The sequence below is a fragment of the Macrobrachium nipponense genome, chromosome 47, assembly GCF_015104395.2.
Source record: "Macrobrachium nipponense isolate FS-2020 chromosome 47, ASM1510439v2, whole genome shotgun sequence".
NCBI lineage: Eukaryota > Metazoa > Arthropoda > Malacostraca > Decapoda > Palaemonidae > Macrobrachium > Macrobrachium nipponense.
Window position 1 is genome coordinate 8,003,628 of NC_087222.1, and position 20,291 is coordinate 8,023,918.

A 20,291-nucleotide genomic window follows, 5' to 3' on the forward strand; every position below is an offset into this window, starting at 1 on the left:
GATCGAAGCGAGTTTTGGCTATGCCTTGGCCATGTTGTACTGTTACCTTCATGCTAGCTACGATATATGCCTAGTATATGTTAGGCTATGCAAAAGTATCCTATGATATTGCTTGGAAATAAATGTTTTAGCTTAAGCTGATATGCCTAGGCCTGAGTATTATTGCATAAGTTGCCAATATGCCTTGCCTAACCAAATCATTTTTTTATATATATTTTACTCAATTCTAAGACATTTTTCTTGTATGGCATTTCTGCCGCAAATGAATGTTAACCATTTAATCTTGCTGGGTTTCGAAAACGTAGTTGCCTTTTCACTTTAAGCTTTCTCCGAAGGTAGGTAAAAAATCATTAGACCCAAATCAGCTTGAAGAGTTAAAAGAAACGTTCAGCCAGGCGACACACCTGGCATGTGCTGGCGCCTTTCGCACGCTCGGCGTCCACTGGCGCGCGCTCTGCATCCACTGGCACGCGCTCGGCGTCCATGGCGCGCGCTGCTAATTGGCATCGCATCCGCGTGCGCTTAGCGTGCACCCGCGCACGCCTGGCGTCCATCCGAGCGTCCCGTTCAAGCCGAGCATCAAAAGAAGCGTGCAGAAAAGCGCCACGCTCCTGACAGGCGTCAATGCAAGCGAGAGAAACTGCCTTCAGGGAAGAGCCAGAGACATCTCGGAGAGAAATCCGACTGCACGAAGCAGTCTCAGGTGAAGGGTTGATCGTGTGAGAATACGAGGGGCGAGGGAACGCCTTCTTATTCTCACAGCAAAAAAGCTAGGACGTCTGCGCTCAAAAGCGCCCTGCTACTATGACCCGCTTTCCCTTTTCTCGGTGGAAAGACGCACACAAGTTCAGGCGATGTTCGCCTTCTTACTTCTCACTGCAACGCATGACGAGAGAGAGAGAGAGAGAGAGACGCGAAGCGTCCTCTTCTATAAAGCTTCTATTTAGAGGGCGCGAGTCCTTCCGACGCACTTTGGCAGCCTGGGAGTATCTTCAGGTCTGCTGAAGGCACGTCAGATCGGTGGGGGTTCCTCATAACCCTCTTTCGGCTTTCGACATGCTCTCTCCTTGTTCCTGGGAGTCAAGCAGAGGTCCCGGCCTAGAGGCGAAAATAAGGCCGATCTGACGCAACCTCCACTACACAAGGGGCACTGTCACTGCACTTAGCCACTTCACTTTTGCTCTCCAAAGCCAGCACTTTCGATTCTAAGTTACGAATCGATAGAGTATCAGAGAAAGGGCAATACCCTCTACAGACACTGTTTAGGGCCCGAAGGCAACAATACAGGGTTAGGAGTAACAACTACAGAAGTAGCACTCTTCACCACAATGATAGGAGAGCGGGACCTTAGATTCCAAGATACAGATGGAATCTAAAACGTAAAGGGCATTACCTCTCAAGACATATTTATGGCCCGTAGGCCATACTACAGGGTTAGGCAAAATAAAGTCTACAGGTAGGTTAGCCTACCCTGACTTTTGTTTACTGATTAATTGCGTACATACGAATCATACATCTTCCTTACAGAATTAGACAAAGTCTCACACTCCTTACATGACAAATCTCAACAAAGAAGCAAGACCCATACCCCTCGTGCATACCAAGTGCGGAACTACCGAAGCTTTCGGTAGCCACACCCTATCTTAGCAGACAACACCCTCTGAAACTAGCCTAACTAAATTCAGATATACAAAAATGAATCAAATTCAAATCACTTTAAGATAGCATATGCCTAGCCACAAATCCAAGTAAATAAATCAAAAGACAATTAGGATATTTAGCGGCAATGAAGTTTCCAAAATCCTAAGACGGAGGTACTGAAAACAGGTGTTTCCAGCACCGGCGACAGAAAAATTATGCATAGAAAATGGGAATGGTTCCTGATACCCGCCTCCCAGCGGCGGGAATGGGTACTAACCACCTGGCCGTCCACTGTCGGACTTCAGGAAAATACAGCTATATATATATCTGACAGGTAAGTTTCATGAACAAACTATATTATATATAAAGAACAGCACAAGGGCAAACTAAACAAGAACAATGATAATGTAGAAATATAGTTTACTCTACAAAATATATTGATGCAAAAACAAAATTTCCACCATCTCTCCTCTTACATTTATGCAAAAAAATTTGCCACTATCTCCTCTCTTACCACTTGCCCTGCACCTGCAACTGCTGCTGGATCATCAGGATCTTCCTCATCCTCTTGCTCCTCTTCCTCTAGCAGCTCAGGAGCGGGTATTCGTTGCTGAACACAACGATTGTGTAGCAGCATACAGGCAGCAGCTATCTTCGCACATTTTTTGGGTTCATGCTGTAGAGACCCACCAGAATTATGCAGACATCGGAAGCGAGATTTCAAGACCCCAGATGTCTGCTCAATTAGAGTTCTCGTCTTTTTATGTGACCTATTATACCTTTCTTGTCCCCGGGTTGTTGGGTGTGGATATGGGGTGAGGAGAAATGGCTCCAGTGGATACCCACTATCACCTGCAACAGAAAAAATGTCTAGATTTAAATCATTTATAGACACATTCATAAGATATTATGTTATTAGTTCTCATAATTGAAAAAACAACAGAAGGTAAGTACTGTACTATCTTAGGAATTTGTAATACAGTACTAGGAAATACATTACTTTAGCCACAGCTTATTTATATGCAGTATATAACTGGTACCTGTACTTGAAAATTAGTATTACAGGGCCTGTAAGTACACACCAAGCACAACTTAAATATTGTATAATAAAAGTATGAATAAATAAGAACATGATACTCACCAAGAAGATGCATATCTCCATAGACACCATCTTGGAAGCGACCTCGTAGTGGGCAGTTGTTCCAAATGTAGGCATCATGGGTGCTGCCAGGATACTTCACAGTATAGCTAGTGATGAGGTTTTGGGCATTTCCCACTACTTGAAGATTTAGCGAGTGATATCCTTTATGGTTTACATAAATGTATTCATTGTCACTTGGTGCTTTAATGGGAATATATGTTCCATCTATTCCACCAATGACTCTTGGAAAGCCACTAATCCTATGGAAAGCTTGCGCAATCTGGTGAATTTCCTGTGGATTTTGTGGCATTTTTATTTCTGTCCTTGCTTTGTTATATAGAACATCTGTAACTTGACTGATGATGCGACTTACACTTGCTTGGCTCATACCAGTTACATCACCAATCACATTTTGAAAGGTCCCACTTGCCAAAAATCTCAACGTCACCAAGACCTGTGTATGTGTGTGGATGGCATGGCTTCTTGAGGTTGGCCTTCCAATGTGTGGCTCTAGCTCTTCACACAGACTGATGATCTGGTTGTGAGGAAATCTATATTTTTGAAGCAATTCTGTGTCATCAATGTGAAGTGGATCCAAAGGGTCTCTGTACCTCCTCTCCCGTTGCAACTGCTGAGCTGCAAAATACGCAACCAGGGCTTCCATCACAAAGTTTATTGATGTTCTCACTATGCCTACAATTAGGTATCTGAAACTTGAACAATAAAGTATCTTAGATATATTGTGATAATCAACCTAAAAGCATTTCATAATGGTAAGCTAGGTCCTAAAGATTTTATCAAACTTGAACCTACTAGTAAATATATTTGCAAAAAATGAGAATCAATAAAAAATAAGTGACAACTATGACACACTTTAGTAACCTTCCGATTCCTACAGGGATATGATTAAAGAGAATGAAAAAGAAAAAATAATTTAGAATATTTCTTTCCTGTTGTGATTCAATGTTCTCTTCAACGAAGGTGAACTAAGAGAAAAACAGCCATGCACAGCTCTTTTTAAGAGAGTTTTCTTGTGCTTGACATGTGTACTAGTGCTGCTACATTAATTCCTAGATGGGGGGGGGGGGGGGGGTTATGCCCACAATGTGCTAACCATTTCCCAATATTGTCCTCTAGCCTAACCCTGTACAGTAACCTAATCTGTCAGTGATTTCATTAATTCCTAGATGGGGGCTATGCCCCCAAACCCACCTTAGAAGTCATTTACTAGTGTGCATATTTAACATGGTTGCAAATTATAATTGAATATTTTGGCTGTTCTTTTTCCACTTTAAATATGTTAAACCTAGGGAAATTAACTCGTTCCCTACTAAACAGCCACACAGAATATACATGCATAATGTGTACCATTGTCCTAATTTATCAAAAATGTTCCTCTGCCTACTAAACGTCAAACCTCAAGCTCTCATTGCTGCTTACATGTAGCCTAGGTTATAGGCCTATAAGCATTAGTAGCCTAATACAAATCTCATTAATAATTAAGTAATAAACGTATAATTTGTCTACTTACCCACAGTAAGTACACCTTAAACCACAAAACTATGTCTAATGGCGTTAATTGACGTATACAAGAAGTAGGAGACACCCTCTTCTTCCTTGTTGTTATTCCCAAAGTTGCCTTTCCCCCTCAAAGGCTGCTCTAACCAGCCGGAGCGCAAAGGCTCTCACGGCGCCATATTTCCAAGATGGCGGCGCACATTCGGTGTTTTGAGTATGAGACTTTCGAGTAACTGCCGACAGGAATGGCGCCTTTGCCACAAAAGGCGCCTTTAGAAGTTTTGAGTATCCGGCCCCAGATCTTGCATAGCATCACCGATGAGACTTTTGGGCAAACTCAGTGAATGCTGCTTCTCATCACTTATCATTGCAAAAGCGTAAGGACATAGCCGAGATTGTATCGCATGACTATATAGGGTTAGGAATTCTCCATCTTCATTCATCCGTTATGCGACTGGTGTTAGTTAACCGACTGGTGTTAGTTAACCGTAAGTTTTGCTCGTACTACTGAATTCCACGATTTCAAGATCGCATTGAGATTATGTTCAAGCCAGATGTTGCGATGATTTCTGAGTAAAAGTCCGATTTGCAGACTTGGAAAGTTTTTATTGAGTAACGAGCAGCACTTGGCGCTCTAGTTAGTGAAGTCAGTCCGTTATTTGCTCTGCATTTGATATGACTGACTATCAGCTCATCAACATCAGAGCTGGAACCTTCTTGCTGTCAATAGAGAATGAAATTCGCGACAATAATAATAAAATGAATTGTAAGAGTGAGGTCAAATATACTTCATACATCGATGAGCTCATATAGTTTAATGCATGGACCACCGTAGGTCAACGTAAAAGGAGAGATACGATCGCTGACTCAGATAGTCTGAACCGGAAGTAAACCTCGGTGTCTCTGGTGTTCTCCAACCAACTTGCAACTGCTATTGCCAGATTAGTTAGTGGCTTCCACTGGAATTCCGGTGGCCCAAAGCCTCCATGTCTATGGCGTGATTCATGATTTACTTCAGTTTCAAGAGTTTTAAGAGGATTTTATTGAACTTCATAGGCAACATCATTGTCTGCAAAGAATTACTTTTAAGTACAAAGATTATATTACAAAGATTATAGCACAAATTCTATATCCTTTTAAAAACATCCCTGAGAAGACTGTTCGTTTTATCTTGGGGTAATGGTTGCCAGAATTATGAATGAAAACATTCATTGCTGTTGGTTTCCAGTATACTTTGAATTTAAATCCGTTGTCGGTTCTCATAGCGACTGTGTCAAGAAATGGTGGGGTTTTATTCTGAACTTTATGGATGGAACCAGACCATTCAAAAATTCTAAAAACTCCAAGAGGTCACGATCCCTGTAGTACCATGTCAAAATGAACGTAATGATATTTGGTAAGTATCTGATTTCGTAAAATTCCATATAGATATTTGAGAGAGTTGCCCTCACCCCAAGATAAAACGAACAGTCTTCTCAGGGATGTTTTTAAGAGCATATAGAATTTGTGATCCTGAATTCTTGGAAGAGGAAATTCAGAACATCTATGAAATTGCAGGAGAATTATGTTAACCAAGGTATTTTATTCATAGTTGCCTCCAAAGTGCCAAAAAATAATATTATTGTCACAAAACCCCAAGTAATTTTGAAATTGAAAATGTTTCAGTTTTGCCATACTGCTGTGAATTTTTACCAATTGTACGTAGCCTGAAATGTCTGAAAATAAATGTTGTTTTTAGTAGTGCCAACAGGAGAGGTGTACAATCTGGTAAAAAACTAAGTAAGTTCAAGTGCCATTTTTTGTTGCGTGAAGGAATTTGAACACCCTATAGACTGGAATTCAGCTAGAGTCGTTTTTAGAGATTCATCTATGCATGACAGATTGTTAGATGAAGGATGCCTCATTAGTTTTTTGGTAGCATGAATATGAGCGATGGTCTTTTTAAGATGGGCAAATTGTTGAAAAGCTTTATTCTCGATGATCTATAAGTTAAACGAGTTCTTAGCTATTTTATAAACAGTGATTTGTAGTAACTGCATATTTCCGCTAAGTACGTTTTTTTTTTTTTTTGAACAGTGTTTATTTGCATACTTAAGTAGGTTGTTGACTTTTTCCATTGTTATTTGTAACCTCATGTTGCTTTCTTGTGTAAGTTGTTCTCTTAAAATTGTTCAGTACCCTGAAGATGACTTTGGAATAAAAGTTGAAAGTCTACTTTCATTTTCAAGTGAGGATCTCTTATATAGTTCACCCACGGGACCATTGTGGAATTGCAAGAAATATATATATATATATATATATATATATATATATATATATATATATATATATATATATATATATATATATATATGTATAGTATATGTATATATATATATATATATATATATTATATATGATATATATATATATAGTATATATATATATATATATATATATGTATATATATAATATATATATATATCTATATATATATATATATATATATATATATATATATATGTGTGTGTGTGTGTGTGTGTGTGTGTGTGTGTGTGTGTGTGAATGCTATGAATAATAAAGGTAATGTCATGGAGGGAAATGAAAATGCCTGGATATTTCAGTCTTAACGACCCTTTACTTCCGGCTAGACTGATCAGAACAGAAAAACTCAGTCTAAGTAGGTATAGTATACAAACAGACATTACAGGATTAACATAAGGTCCAATTCACTTTAAAGAAACGAAAACACGCCCGTGGGCTAGCTTAAAGACTTTAAAAGCAGCCACCCAAGCATGGTTGCAGGTTATTTAGTAAGGAAACAATGCATTTTGAAAACAAAGAGTATACCGATTTAATCCTGACGACTTGATTAAGGATTTAGGAGTGGTGCAGTCAGGCACACTGGTCAAAGGCAATTTAATTGAAAAATAATAAACTTTGTATTAGTAACAGGAAATTTACAAAAATGTTCAAACAATGACTAAGATTTAGGTTGTTTTTATTAATGATTTGTAAATTTCTTGAAATATAATCATTAGACCTATAGTTTGACAGATCTTTGGGTAAGAACCCTGTTGCCAGATTTACCAGTATCCAAAAAAATCGGTAATTTAAAGTTTTTAGCATGTTTTGCTGAACTTAAGTGTTCACATATTGTGATTATAATTTTGTTTGTAAATAAAATGAGAAATCACATTTATAAACGTGACAACTGTTTCGAAAGACGCTGCCACTTTTTCTGTTACCTTTGACAGGCAAGCCTATTAAACCATGAAGTTTAAAGGAATTATCTCTTAAGGTACCCTTTGGATAAGCCCCATCGCCCGGTCCAGCTGAGAACTCTAGCACCAAAAAGAATGACTTCTTGCTTTAGGTTACCAAGAACATTAGTCAGTAGGGAAATTAATTCATTCCTACAGAAAGCACGCTGTGAAAAGGGCAATTGCAGTTAAGCATTCCGAAAACTTGCAAACAGACGATGCTGCAAAGGATATCTGTTATTAAACTAAGATCATCTGACGACGAAGATTCTTCGTAATGTACATTTTGTATAGAATCATATTATTATAATTCCTGTGATAATTATTGTAAATAATTTTTTTCTCTCCCAATGATGAGTTTATATGCAAAAATCTTATAAAAATTAAAAATTGTTACACGCATTAGATTTATGAGTTATAACACGGTCCAGACCGTGAGTAAAAAAGGAAATTAAATTTAAGTAAATCACAACTTGATGAATGAAAATGAGGGGGAAACCTAAAACGAGGAGTAATGAAATACAAAATATTACAAACTTGTTTAGGAAATGGATAGTATGGCAGACGGAAAATTCAAATAATAAAAAAGAATAAATAGAAGTAATCTACTGGCAAGATTATAAGATAATGTCATAACTGAATGGCAATTACCGATTTTTATTACTTTTAATGAAAAAAGATCATCAAATAAAATATGTAATATAATAACAAATGTAACAATAAATAGTCTCAAAAGTAATGAACAAATAGAATAGGGATCGAGTTTACAGATTAGGATTTATACGGTCAGTTTTATCCGGCGAATCGTTATAAATGGTGGCAGAAAGACGTATCTACGTCTACCGAAGCAAATGGAATCATCGAGAATGTAAGTAATCAGAAGTAAACAGAGGAAACAGGATCTTCAATCAACATAGGCAATTATAAACATCCTACGAACACTAAGAAATGTCCTTCATCGAGACGCATTCAAGCACATATCTTCAAGAATCAAACCGGACGCGATTGCAGCATCGGATCTTCAATGGGAAGCGAATCATTCAACAAATAAACAACGCACGAGCAGAAGTCGAGGTGAAAATATTGGTTCAACCGCGGAGCAAGACTTCATATATACCGAAGCTAAGTACATCCTTTATTCATTCAGGTGCTATCCATACACGAGTCGATCGTCCATTATTCCTGGGGTGAGTTATATGTAATCTTAATCTTCCTTCATTGCAGGAATCTATCTTCAACTACGAATTCTCGCCTGCAGAATTCTTTTTATCTTTGTTGCTAATTTCTCTTTCTTCCAGAAGTTCTCCGGAAATATCTTTATCATATTATCTGCCTTTAATCTTATCATTTTGGGGGACTCTGTTATTATCTGCAACACATTTTTATTTTATATTGCATATGCGTTGACGCAGTGGACAAGTGTATTCATAGTGATAAGAAAAAAGCAAAAGTAAACATGGCTACCACAGCAGCTGTTGGCTCGACCGCACCCAGTAACCCCAATCCCGTTGTTACATTAGTAAGTGCGCGCTCTGCAATAGTTCCTTTTCAAGGTCGGGTCAATGGGTTCTTGCCTCAGAATGTCGAGTCTTGGATCTCGTCAGTAGATGCTCATTTAAACGCAAAATGCATCACAGACCCATCTGTACAATTACAGGAAGCTAAAAGTTTCATAGACTTTGCTAAAGGAGATGCAGGTGCATACCTTAGAGGAGTCTCTTTCCTAGAGGCGGTTACATGGGATGATTTCAAAATAAGGTTATAGCAGTGAAGAAGCTTTAGATGTGGTCTTAGCTTTTAGGAACATCCTTAATCAAGCCTCTATGACTCAGCTTAATGTTGTAGAACGGGTGGCAGTAATTGCTGACCGACTAAATGAATATAAAGATAGTTTAAGTAACTCCACTTGGGTTACAAGGGGCAATATCGCCATGAAAGATTTCATACGGGTGACATATTTAACATGCATGACAGTTATGTTGCCTGAAGCTTTAGTACAGTGTTTTGACAAAAAGCTAACGCCCGACAGTACGGAACTAGATGTGTATAAACAAATCAAAAAGCACATGTCTAAGTGCACTGACCTCGATCCCTTGCTTACTCAAGTTTTTGTAAAAAATGAAAGTAAGCCACAACAAGTAAACACGGTTAATAATAATCAATCAGCAGCAGGGACGACTTGTTACAATTGTAAGAGGCCAGGACACATGATTTCAGACTGTAGGACGCGTTATTGTTCAATTCATAACAGCTCCACTCATTCATATAATTGTTGCTTCTCACGTAATCAACAACAGAATCCTAGAAACACGCAAACCATTGCCAATGATAATAAGAAGAAGAATCCTCAGTACTATAAGAAGAAGCAGACGAACAGCAACGCTGTTCAACATCAGAAACAAACAAATCGTGCTTCAAGTAACTCTGTTCCCGGGCCATCTAACCAAAGCTCACAGAGTCAGGCGAATTTTCCGAGTGTGCAAAGCAAAGCAAATACCATGTAATCAACTCCAACGGGGGAGAGAATGATGTTGGCTCATTCGTATCAACATCTTTTGTATCAAATAACCAATTTAATCATTTACAAGATCATTGTGAGACAATCGATTTTCCTATGAACCACACGACCGAATCCAAAAAATCAGTGCAGGTCCCTGTAGATTTTCAACAAATTCACGCTATCATTAGCCAAAATGAATTACGTCCCACATTACATGCAGTAAATTTAGAACACCGATCCTTCACACTGTTTTTTGATTCTGGTAGTCCACGTAATATCTTGGATCTGCGGACTCACCACTTGTTGTTTTTGAACTTCCCTTTAGAGAAGTCTGGAATGAGGCTCTCGGGTATTGGAAATAATGAATTAAATGTGGTAGGAGTAACTCATATTCAGTACAAGGTCAGTAAGCGCCCGTTTACCAATGCCTTTATCATTGTACAAAACATTGTTATGTAGCCAGCTGTAATTATAGGATACCCGTCTATGGGCATTCAAAACATTACCTTAGCCCCTGCCAAACACGGCGTGTATATCAAAGGAAAATTCTATAAGTCTTCTAACACCTTAAAATCAGTTTTGGACAAAAAAGAGACAAACAACCAAACAGTAACGTACGTTGAGGAACCTATCACTTGTCTCATGAATCAAGAAATAATCCATGCGACCCAACAGAATTTTCGCTCACCCGTAATATCACCTTGCACGCAAACTCTCGAGCTGAACGTAACTTCGAATATATTAGTGCGAGTAAAGAAAACTTTGCCAGGATCTGAAATATTAATCCTTTGCGACACTCTGAAAACTAACGGATTGTCCGTAACACAAGCCATATACACAGTCGGCTCACAACAACAATGTAACATTGAAGTCTGTAATCATTTGAATACCACTTTAGTAATCCACAAAAATCAACACATCCTGGATGTGGAAGTTTATAAACATCGCATTCTTACCGTCGCTGAGATCAATCACGCTCAATCAGTTATGGATGAATCCCTTTTGCAATCTATTAAAAGTAAAATCAATAAAGACATTCAAGAAGAGGAAATTCAGCAGAAATTTCTTGATCTTTTAACTGAATATCATGATGTTTTCTCCACTACCGAGGTTTCCTTAGGAAAAACGGATGTCATAGAACACCAAATAAGGTTAAAAGACAGGCATAAAGTTATCTATGTACCTTTGTACAGACTCCCTATGAAATTCCAGAATGAGATAAATGACGAAGTAGGTAAAATGCTAGAAGAAGGAGTCATTAGGAAATCGAACAGCCCTAATAATTTTCCGTTAATAGTCGTACCGAAAAAAGATCGAACCTGGCGTATCTGCGTAGATTTCCGTCGCTTAAATGAGGAAACGATCCCTGATCGATTCCCAGTGCCATGTACTGACGATTTTATCTTTGTTAGGTCAGAACAAATATTTTACCAGTTTGGACTTACTTAAAGGCTTTCACCAGGTACCTTTAAAAGAAGAGAGTATCCCATACACTGCCTTCAGCACAGCCAGGGGACATTTTGAATTTTTGTGTATGCCTTTTGGTTTACGTTGCACCCCAATAACATTTACTAGAATGATTAACATAGTGTTTGGATACTTGTTATGGGATATCCTACATGCCTATATGGACGACCTTGTGATCTTTTCTAATACCTTAGAAGAACATCTACGTAAACTAGAGTTAGTGCTACAGAGACTAAGGCAGTATAATTTAAGGGTGAGGATAAGTAAGTGTGAATTTTTCGAAACAGAACTAGTCTATTTAGGTTTTATGGTGTCTAGTCAAGGTCTTAAAGTAGTCCACGATAAGATGTCGGCTATCCATAACTTTCCGATACCTACTAACGTCAAGCGGATACAGCAATTTTTAGGCTGTAGTGGCTACTACCGTAGGTTTATACACAATTACTCAATAATAGCCGCTCCTCTAACCGATCTTACGAAGAAGGGCGTAGATTTCATATGGTCTGAGAAGCATCAACAGGCGTTTGATACCTTGAAAGATGAATTGTGTAGTTCTCCTATATTAAAATTTCCTGACTTCGGTAAGGAATTCTTTATTGCAACAGACGCCTCAGACCTAGGAGTAGGTGTGGTATTGCTTCAGCAATATGACAAACAGTTTTTCCCTATAGCTTTTTATTCACGTAAACTGAGACCTTCCGAAAGTAAATATGCAGTAATAGATAAGGAAAGGCTAGCTATTGTTAACTCACTATTGCATTTTAAGTTCATAATATACGGATATCCTGTCAAGGTTCTTACTGACCATAAGCCCTTACTGACTTCTTTAAAGGCTTTAGTCACAGTCCCAAAAGAACTCGGTGGCATATGATCATCCAAGACTTTGGCGCAAGGATCGGATATCTACCTGGGAAAGCAAATATCATTGCTGACGCATTATCATGCAACCCCGCGTCATCTTGTACGGAGCCATTAGATGAATTAATAGATATATCAACATCCATGCCTATTGTTAAAACTATCTGAACAGGAAGACCTGGGTTGGAGCGCTGAACTAAGACTGAACAAAGAAAAGATCAGCAGTTAGAAAAAATAATAGATGCTTTGAACGGGAATCCTAAGGAAAGGGAATATATAAAGTATACGCAGCAGAATTATATAATTAAGGATAATATTCTGTGTAGATCCGTGACAAGGAAAACCCGCAACACCCCACAGGTGACTAACAACCAGGTAGTGGTACCAATCTCACTTATACCAACTGTCTTAAACTGGTTGCATTCCAATCCATTACATGGTCATCCAGGGTTCTCTATCATGCCACAGAAAGCCAAATCATTATTTTATTGGCATACGATGCTTACAGATATAAAAATACACATAGCTAATTGTCGCACTTGTCAGGAAAACAAAGGGCACACGAAGACAACTGTCAGCCTAGGGGCTTATCCCGTGCCCAATCAACCCTTTGAAGGAGTACACTTAGATTTATTAACAGGGTTTTACGAGTCAGACAGAGGAAATAAGCACCTCTTAGTAATCATAGATGCTTTGACTCGATATACAGAACTGATAGCGCTAAAAACTAAAACCGCAATCGAATGTGCAAGGAAGTTTTACGAGTGCTACATTTGTAAACATGGAATTCCACACATGATAATCTCTGACTCGGGTGGAGAATTCAATAATCATTTCCTTAACTCGTTGTGTGAATTCCTTTGCATAAAGAAAATCAGTACCATGATCTACCACCCAGAGTCTAATGGGCTAGTGGAAAGAGCAAATAGAAAGGTTTTAAATGTATTAAGATTTACGCTCAGAGGATTGGACCCCAACTGGGATATTGCTATACCTGCGGTCCTATGCACACTTAATCACTCATATCATGTATCTATTAAAATGTCGCCGCACGAGGCACTGTACGGTACCCCAGCTAGGACACCTTTCCATATATTTACGCCTACAATCCATTTATCAAAACCCTAAAGGATGTTATGGAAGCAAGTATAAGTCGATATAATATACTTTGTAAGAATTTAGAAGAATCACAAATCATAATGAAAAGAAATCATGATAAAATAGCTAAGCCAACTAAAACATATACCGTGGGTGACAAGGTATACATGCAAGTATATGTACACAAGGGATTGAATTACAAACTAACACATAAGTTTGAAGGCCTGTTTAACATTTTAGAAATATTAACGGCCAATAGATTTAGAGTTCAAAACATATCTCAACCCACTGATGAGAGAATAATACCGTTGGCACATATCCGAAGTTAAAAGAAGGGTAGAAAGGAAGCGAGGGAAATTTATGTATCTATGAAACTTGTATAATAAAGTATGTATATATAATATTTGTATGTAAACAATATAAAAAAAACAAACATGAGTAATTACATGTATTTCACTCATTGCAGGTTTCCAAAATGAAGCTTATATTGTTAGGAGTGGTACTGTTCGCTCAGACATCTCTGTCGTGTGGGAAGAGTGCTAAAACAGAAAATATAAATTTTTCACATGGTACAATTATTGAAAGAACAGAGGACGTTTTCATTACGGCAAGCAATATAGTTATAGAAGTTGATTTGCAAGCGATTTTCCTGCCAGTGGATGACATCATTAACCTAAAGAGCGACTTGTCGAGGTTCGCTAAATCATTGAACCAGTTGCATCAACGTTATTTTCCCTTTAATCCAGAGATTTCGCTAGCACAAACTCTAAGTATCGCGGAAATGTTATCATACGACTTGCAAATTAAACTGCCGAGGCAGAATGTCTGGCTCGAGATCAGCTGATGTGGACTGTGCGGCACAGTAGCCCAGAAAGACGTAACCCGTTTATCTTTGCTGCTCTAAACGTCTTTGGATCTATTGTAAGTTTAGGCTTAGAAATTTCAAATTGTCTTAAAATTAATGATCAGAATAAGAGAAATGAGTTTTTGCAACATGAAAACGAATTAGTTTTTTCCGAACTTCGTAAACAATTATCCTCAATTAATCAACTTATGACTTTGGTGAACGTACATTCTAGTAATATCGATCAGATGATGGAAGTGCAACGCTTACTGGCAACGTTAGCGTATTATAGTTCTAAAGTAGATCATATCCGTACCAAAATTTCACATTTTATTGAAAAATCACAAGACTGTGGAAGCTATCACGCTAGCCACAAAGGGTGTTTTGTCGCCACATCTTTTGCCTATTAAAGATCTGACTTTAACTTTGGAGAACGGACGGGAGAAACTGGGTTATGTTCCTTTGTTAGACGCCCATAAGATAGAATTTTATTATAGTTTAATATCAGTAAACGTTGAGAATTACAGGATCATGATTACCATTCCCTTTGATTCTTCTGATGCCTGGCAAGCATACAAAATTGCACCGTTCCCAACTTTCATGACGAATAACTCAAGTCCAGTAATATCCAATCTGACGGGACACGTATTGATTTCCCCTGATAAGGAAACATACACGGTCATCAAGGACTTAGATAAATTCACTCACTGTTGAGATGCTATGAATAATAAAGTTTGTACAGCTGACTCCTTTGAATTCCATCATATATCAATAGATTCTTGTGAGTTAGGACTAGTGCTAAACGGTTCTCTCTTCCATACACACGAAGGTTATCTGAAATAACTTTATCCTTTTGACGAGAAGAAGTTCAATTACAGGCTGAATAACAGATCGTGGATGTGATACGACAAGGAAGGATTTCAAGTCTCGTGTCCAGACGGATCAACGGCCTACTCCCGGACGTTCGTTGCCGCTGACGGATGCATTGGAACGACAACGAACTACACGGTCCGTGGAGTTAACACTATCATCCGAGAACGAGCTTATTTTGCAAATTTTTTGTGGACCAGCACTATCATCCCCGCCTTATCTCTTCCATACAACGCGAAAGTGGCCCATCATTTAACGCAATTAGCTGAGATGGACCACACGTCAAGGACTTATAATGCCGAGGAGGATCTGCGATTCTACGTGTTGCTGGCTGTGTTGTGCGTTATGGTGGTGGTTCTCATCACTGCTAACATATTTGCTTGGCGTAGGTTGAGGCAAACACAGATGGATCATCAAGAGAACGTCGTGCCCCGCCCAGACAACATTCCTATTGTGCTAAAAGCATTTACAGTTAGAGCTATTTGAAATTGGCCATTTCACTCAACTCGGAGGAAAATTGTTTGGAATTGTGTTGTGTGTGAAAAGCAGTTTGTACGCTGGCAATGTGTATGACAAGAAACTCTGAGACATTGCATTTCATACATATATCTATATAATTATAAATATGAAAAGTAAAAAAAAAACAGTATCATTATGGGCACCTAATAAAAATTTGAAGCCCTATGTATTAAAATATCGGTGCGTGTACATACCTGGAATCTATATATTGTGCATATTTATCTTAATTATATATCTATATCTTTATCTGGTAACAACTATTCTTAAACAGTTACCTATTATCATAACCATTCATGTATACATGCTAACCTTTTATTTTTTCTGGTACCATTCATTCATTTAATCACATATGCACTTTAGAATGTAATTCTTATGTCATGCAATTATCAGCAGAACGACAGTACTTTCTGTTGTGTATGTATCCTCATGACTAACTGTATATATATAACATATTCATATGCATTTATCCTATCTGTATTTTCCATGCATTATTCTATACTTATGAGTATTTCCATTATGTATGTATTTTTTTTTACATATAATCAATTGCATATTATTCCGTAACCACTTGATTATGGCTAGGACTAATTATATACTATCACACTCCTATGAATTATATTTAACATAAGTTTTAATGTTCAGTGCTTGGCTGGTAGCTGACCGAGATAGGAGCGTGATAAGTAGTCACAACAGGACGTAAACTAGACCATGCCATGCGATGCTTGCAGTGGCCTGGTTTGCATTTGCCTGTGTCATCAGTTGACAATATCTCACAAACAGGTCACAGCGACTTCCTATGAGAAGCTGGCGACCTATCACCTGTAGAGGAAACACGTGACTTCCGAGTCATATGTCCATGTGTCTGTTATTGTATATGCTGAGATAGCTATTGTCAGCTATCAATATGACACTCTTTGAACACCAGTTCACTACTCATCTTCCAACAGAGCAGTCATCTGACTAACTCTTCCTATACTCCTGTGATGGAGTTTGCAATAAAGTTGTTAAAGCTAACTCAAGGAGTTTGAGTCATCTCCCCTATACTGAAGAAGAAAACAATATCTACATTGATGTCACTCAGACGAGAATGGGAAGTGGAACCACAATGCTTGCGTACCACAGTCACGAGATCTAACATACAACGGGTCGCCATCCTATACAAAGGCGCAACCGTCGTTGACTGTTGTTTCCTCAAAAGCAGAAGACTTGATATTTCTTTTATTACTTTTGAGTGGCTGAGAGTCATGACTCTGTCATAGAAGCTTTGATCTCTTGTTGGCTGATTGTGTTTGTCTCCCATTTTCACTCTCTTCTATTTCCCCCTCTGATGGATAACTCCAAATGTTACAATGAATTTATGACTGTTAAATTTACGACAAAACTGTATATATTAAGAATTTTTCTGAAGTTGCAAGACCAAATAACTAAAAAACTTGAACACATAGAATAACATATCAGTATAGACTGCCCAGTCATGTTGCATCAAAACTTCTTACTTATCAGTCCTTGTCTTAGTATGTGTATATATGAAATGCCTAGGGTTTTTGATTAATAATATATTGCCTATGGAATGTGGAGAACAGTGCAGGAGCGACGACCCGAGAAAGCTGACAATGAGTATTCTATAGGTGACGTGAGATAAAACTGCTTGGTTAGACAAGTCAATGCACGACAGTTTATGAACTCTTCTCAAAGTGCCTTTGTGAAACTGGATGCAGCTAGAATCGTGAGGCGCTAACGAACTGTGTGTTCGTATGTGCGTGTGCGCCTCTTCCCTTTAATAGTTTCATACCCAAGTCTATGGGGGGATTTTGATAGAGGCGTCTTCAAGAGAAAGGCAAGATGCCGTGGTGCTCACCGGGGAGTTTTTGTGACATAGTGTTTAAGTGTCCGGTTGCTTGGGTGAGTGTTAAGATTACTTTAGCCAAAGAGCGGCTTGTTGTCTGTTTGACATTCTTAAGAATATCCAATATTTAACCTATGATTGTTAATCTTGTGTGTGTACTTACCGGGATGTGTTCTGTGTCTTTGAAACAGACGGTTCTGGCAGAACTGGAATGGAGGGGGACAAAGAGTTCCCAGATGGGTGTAGACTTTTTGGTGACTAATGATGACTACCATTACTATTAGACATTTTACTGTTCGGGTTTTTTTGAGTTAGTCTGTAAGACTTGATTACTTGATTGATTAATTATTTATTCATTGTTAATAAATGTTAATGTTATGATGCGACTCTCTCATTTTCATTACCTGTTAGAGTGGAGAGAAAGAGGTGTCGGTGCTAGAGAGAGAGAGATTGCTTAGAGAGAGAGAGAGAGATAGAGAGAGAGAGAGAGAGAGAGAGAGAGAGAGAGAGGCTGTGTGTAATACTGTTTGTTGGTTTGCCTTCCGTTCGTGCTACACGCTTACCTAATAAGTGATGGGAAATATCCCATTACATATATACACCACATATGCATGTTTGTTGAAGTACACATACAATTATGCTGAAGTCAATTACAATACTGTACACACTGCCTGTGTGTTTGCTTGCCTTCCTCTTTGTCTCCCTCAGGGTTATTCTTCATTGCTACTTACTTATATGGTATGGCATACAAAACTTCCTTGAAAAAAAACCCCTTATAATCACCCTCTACTTAGGTAGTCATATACCATTGGTTGATACTTTGGGTAAACATTGAATGCAATAAGTTTAATACTAAACACAATTATATGAATCACATTTTATTATGGGACATTATCTTGTTATTGTATGATCATGCACAATGCAACAGAAAGGTCGTAACCAGATACTACAGTAGTACATATTGATATGATTGGTTGTAGAGGAGTAATTTACATGTTATCAACAAATCTAGCAAAATTCTCCCCTGCTCCCAATGCAGCCATATTACGGATGGGAGACTGAGCGACATCGCCTACGCCTAAGGCTAGCACGGTGGATAAGCACAAAATTTGTTGCTAATAATAAAACATTGAAAAACAAGCTTAATTATAAGTGTAATTGTGTTGCTGGAATAAAGTGTGAAATCATATGCAACCTTATAATCGTCTTTGATGGAACCTAATGAAATTTACCTTAAATAAACAACGTTTATGTCGTACCTCTATTAACACTACCACTCATTGCAAATGGCTGACAAACTGCAAACGTACAGTATGTAATTTTTCATAAGTTTATGATAACAGACTGATAATTCCGCTTGTTTTCAATATATTTTTTTTTTGTAAATAACAAACTTGCAAAAGTACTAATATAAATTTTGTTTATATATGGTAAATTGCATTTAGTTTCCTTCAAAGGTATATAAAACAAAAGGCCTTCACTTGGTAAATGAAGTACACTTAGCAATGATCACAATAATACCTACTGAACTCAACATTAACCTTACCTTACAATGGTCCCAGACAGAAGAAAATACATTAGTTACATCATCGCTCAGAAAAAAAAAAAAAAACTCTTGGGGCAGCACAAAAAGAAATAAAGTTTTCTCCAAAGTTAGGTTACCACAAAGACAACTTAACGGAATTTTTCCAGACACAAGACTTAGCTTTTACATTCAGACGTCCTAATAAAACACCAGTTACCAATACATACTTAACCTTTACCTCAGCAAATGATCTTCTTACTCTGACACCTTTTTACAAGAATCCTTGTATAATATTATCTTCTTACTCAGACACCTTTTTACAAGAATCCTGGGTATAATATTATCTTCTTTCTCTGACACCTTTTTACAAGAATCTCAGTATAAAATTATCTTCTTACTCTGACACCTTTTTACAAGAATTCTGGGTATAATATTATCTTCTTACTCTGACACATTTTTACAAGAATCCTAGCTATATTATCATCTTCTTACTCTGACACCTTTTCACAAGAATCCTGGGTATAATATTATCTTCTTACTCTGACACCTTTTTACAAGAATCCTGGCTATAATATTATCTTCTTACTCTGACACCTTTTTACAAGAATCCTGTCTATAATATTATCTTCTTACTCAGACACCTTTTTACAAGAATCCTGGCTATAATATATTCTTACTCTAACACCTTTTTACAAGAATCCTGGGTATAATATTATCTTCTTCTTACTCTGACACATTTTTACAAGAATCCTGGGTATAATATTATCTTCTTATTCTGGCACCATTTTACAAGAATCCTGGGTATAATATTATCTTCTTATTCTGGCACCATTTTACAAGAATCCTGGGTATAATATTATCTTCTTACTCTGACACCTTTTTACAAGAATCCTGGGTATAATATTATCTTCTTACTATGACACCTTTTTACAAGAATCCTGGGTATAATATCTTCTTTCTCTGACACCTTTTTACAAGAATCCTGGGTATAATATTATCTTCTTACTCTGACACCTTTGTACAAGAATCCTAAGTATAATATTATGTTCTCTCTCTGACACCTTTTTACAAGAATCCTGGGCATAATATCATCTTCTTACTCTGACACCTTTTTACAAGAATCCCAGGTATAATATCATCTTACTCTGACACCTTTTTACAAGAATCCGGGCATAATTATCAATTCTTAACTCTGAAAACACCAAAAAACCCAGGATAATAT

General features: G+C 37.7%; 2 protein-coding genes across 4 annotated transcripts in view; both read right to left on the reverse strand.

Annotated features, from left to right (window-relative positions):
• Positions 1 to 2,104: 2,104 nt before the first annotated feature.
• LOC135204446 (putative nuclease HARBI1) lies at positions 2,105 to 4,428 on the reverse strand. 2 transcript variants are annotated; one of them, XM_064234644.1, is made up of 3 exons: positions 4,314 to 4,428; positions 2,783 to 3,495; positions 2,105 to 2,493 (listed from the first exon to the last, which is right to left on the reverse strand). In XM_064234644.1, exons 2-3 carry the CDS (start codon positions 3,444 to 3,446, stop codon positions 2,120 to 2,122), a joined length of 1,038 nt encoding a protein of 345 aa, XP_064090714.1. In that variant the 5' UTR covers positions 3,447 to 3,495; positions 4,314 to 4,428; the 3' UTR covers positions 2,105 to 2,119. The 2 variants fall into 2 exon arrangements, with proteins under 2 accessions (XP_064090714.1, XP_064090715.1); XM_064234645.1 differs by lacking the exon at positions 4,314 to 4,428 and having other exon boundaries at positions 2,783 to 3,702.
• A 14,004-nt stretch (positions 4,429 to 18,432) lies between these two features.
• The window catches only part of LOC135204693 (zinc finger protein OZF-like), a 553,364-nt gene continuing 551,505 nt past the window's right edge, over positions 18,433 to 20,291 (reverse strand). Inside the window, exons 4-5 of one of the 2 annotated variants that reach the window (XM_064234851.1) lie at positions 20,037 to 20,221; positions 18,433 to 19,992 (exon numbers count right to left, since the gene is read on the reverse strand). The gene's annotated coding sequence lies outside the window, so the exon portion shown is untranslated. Of the gene's footprint in view, positions 20,222 to 20,291 lie in introns of both variants that reach the window. The other variant, XM_064234850.1, reaches the window with a different exon arrangement.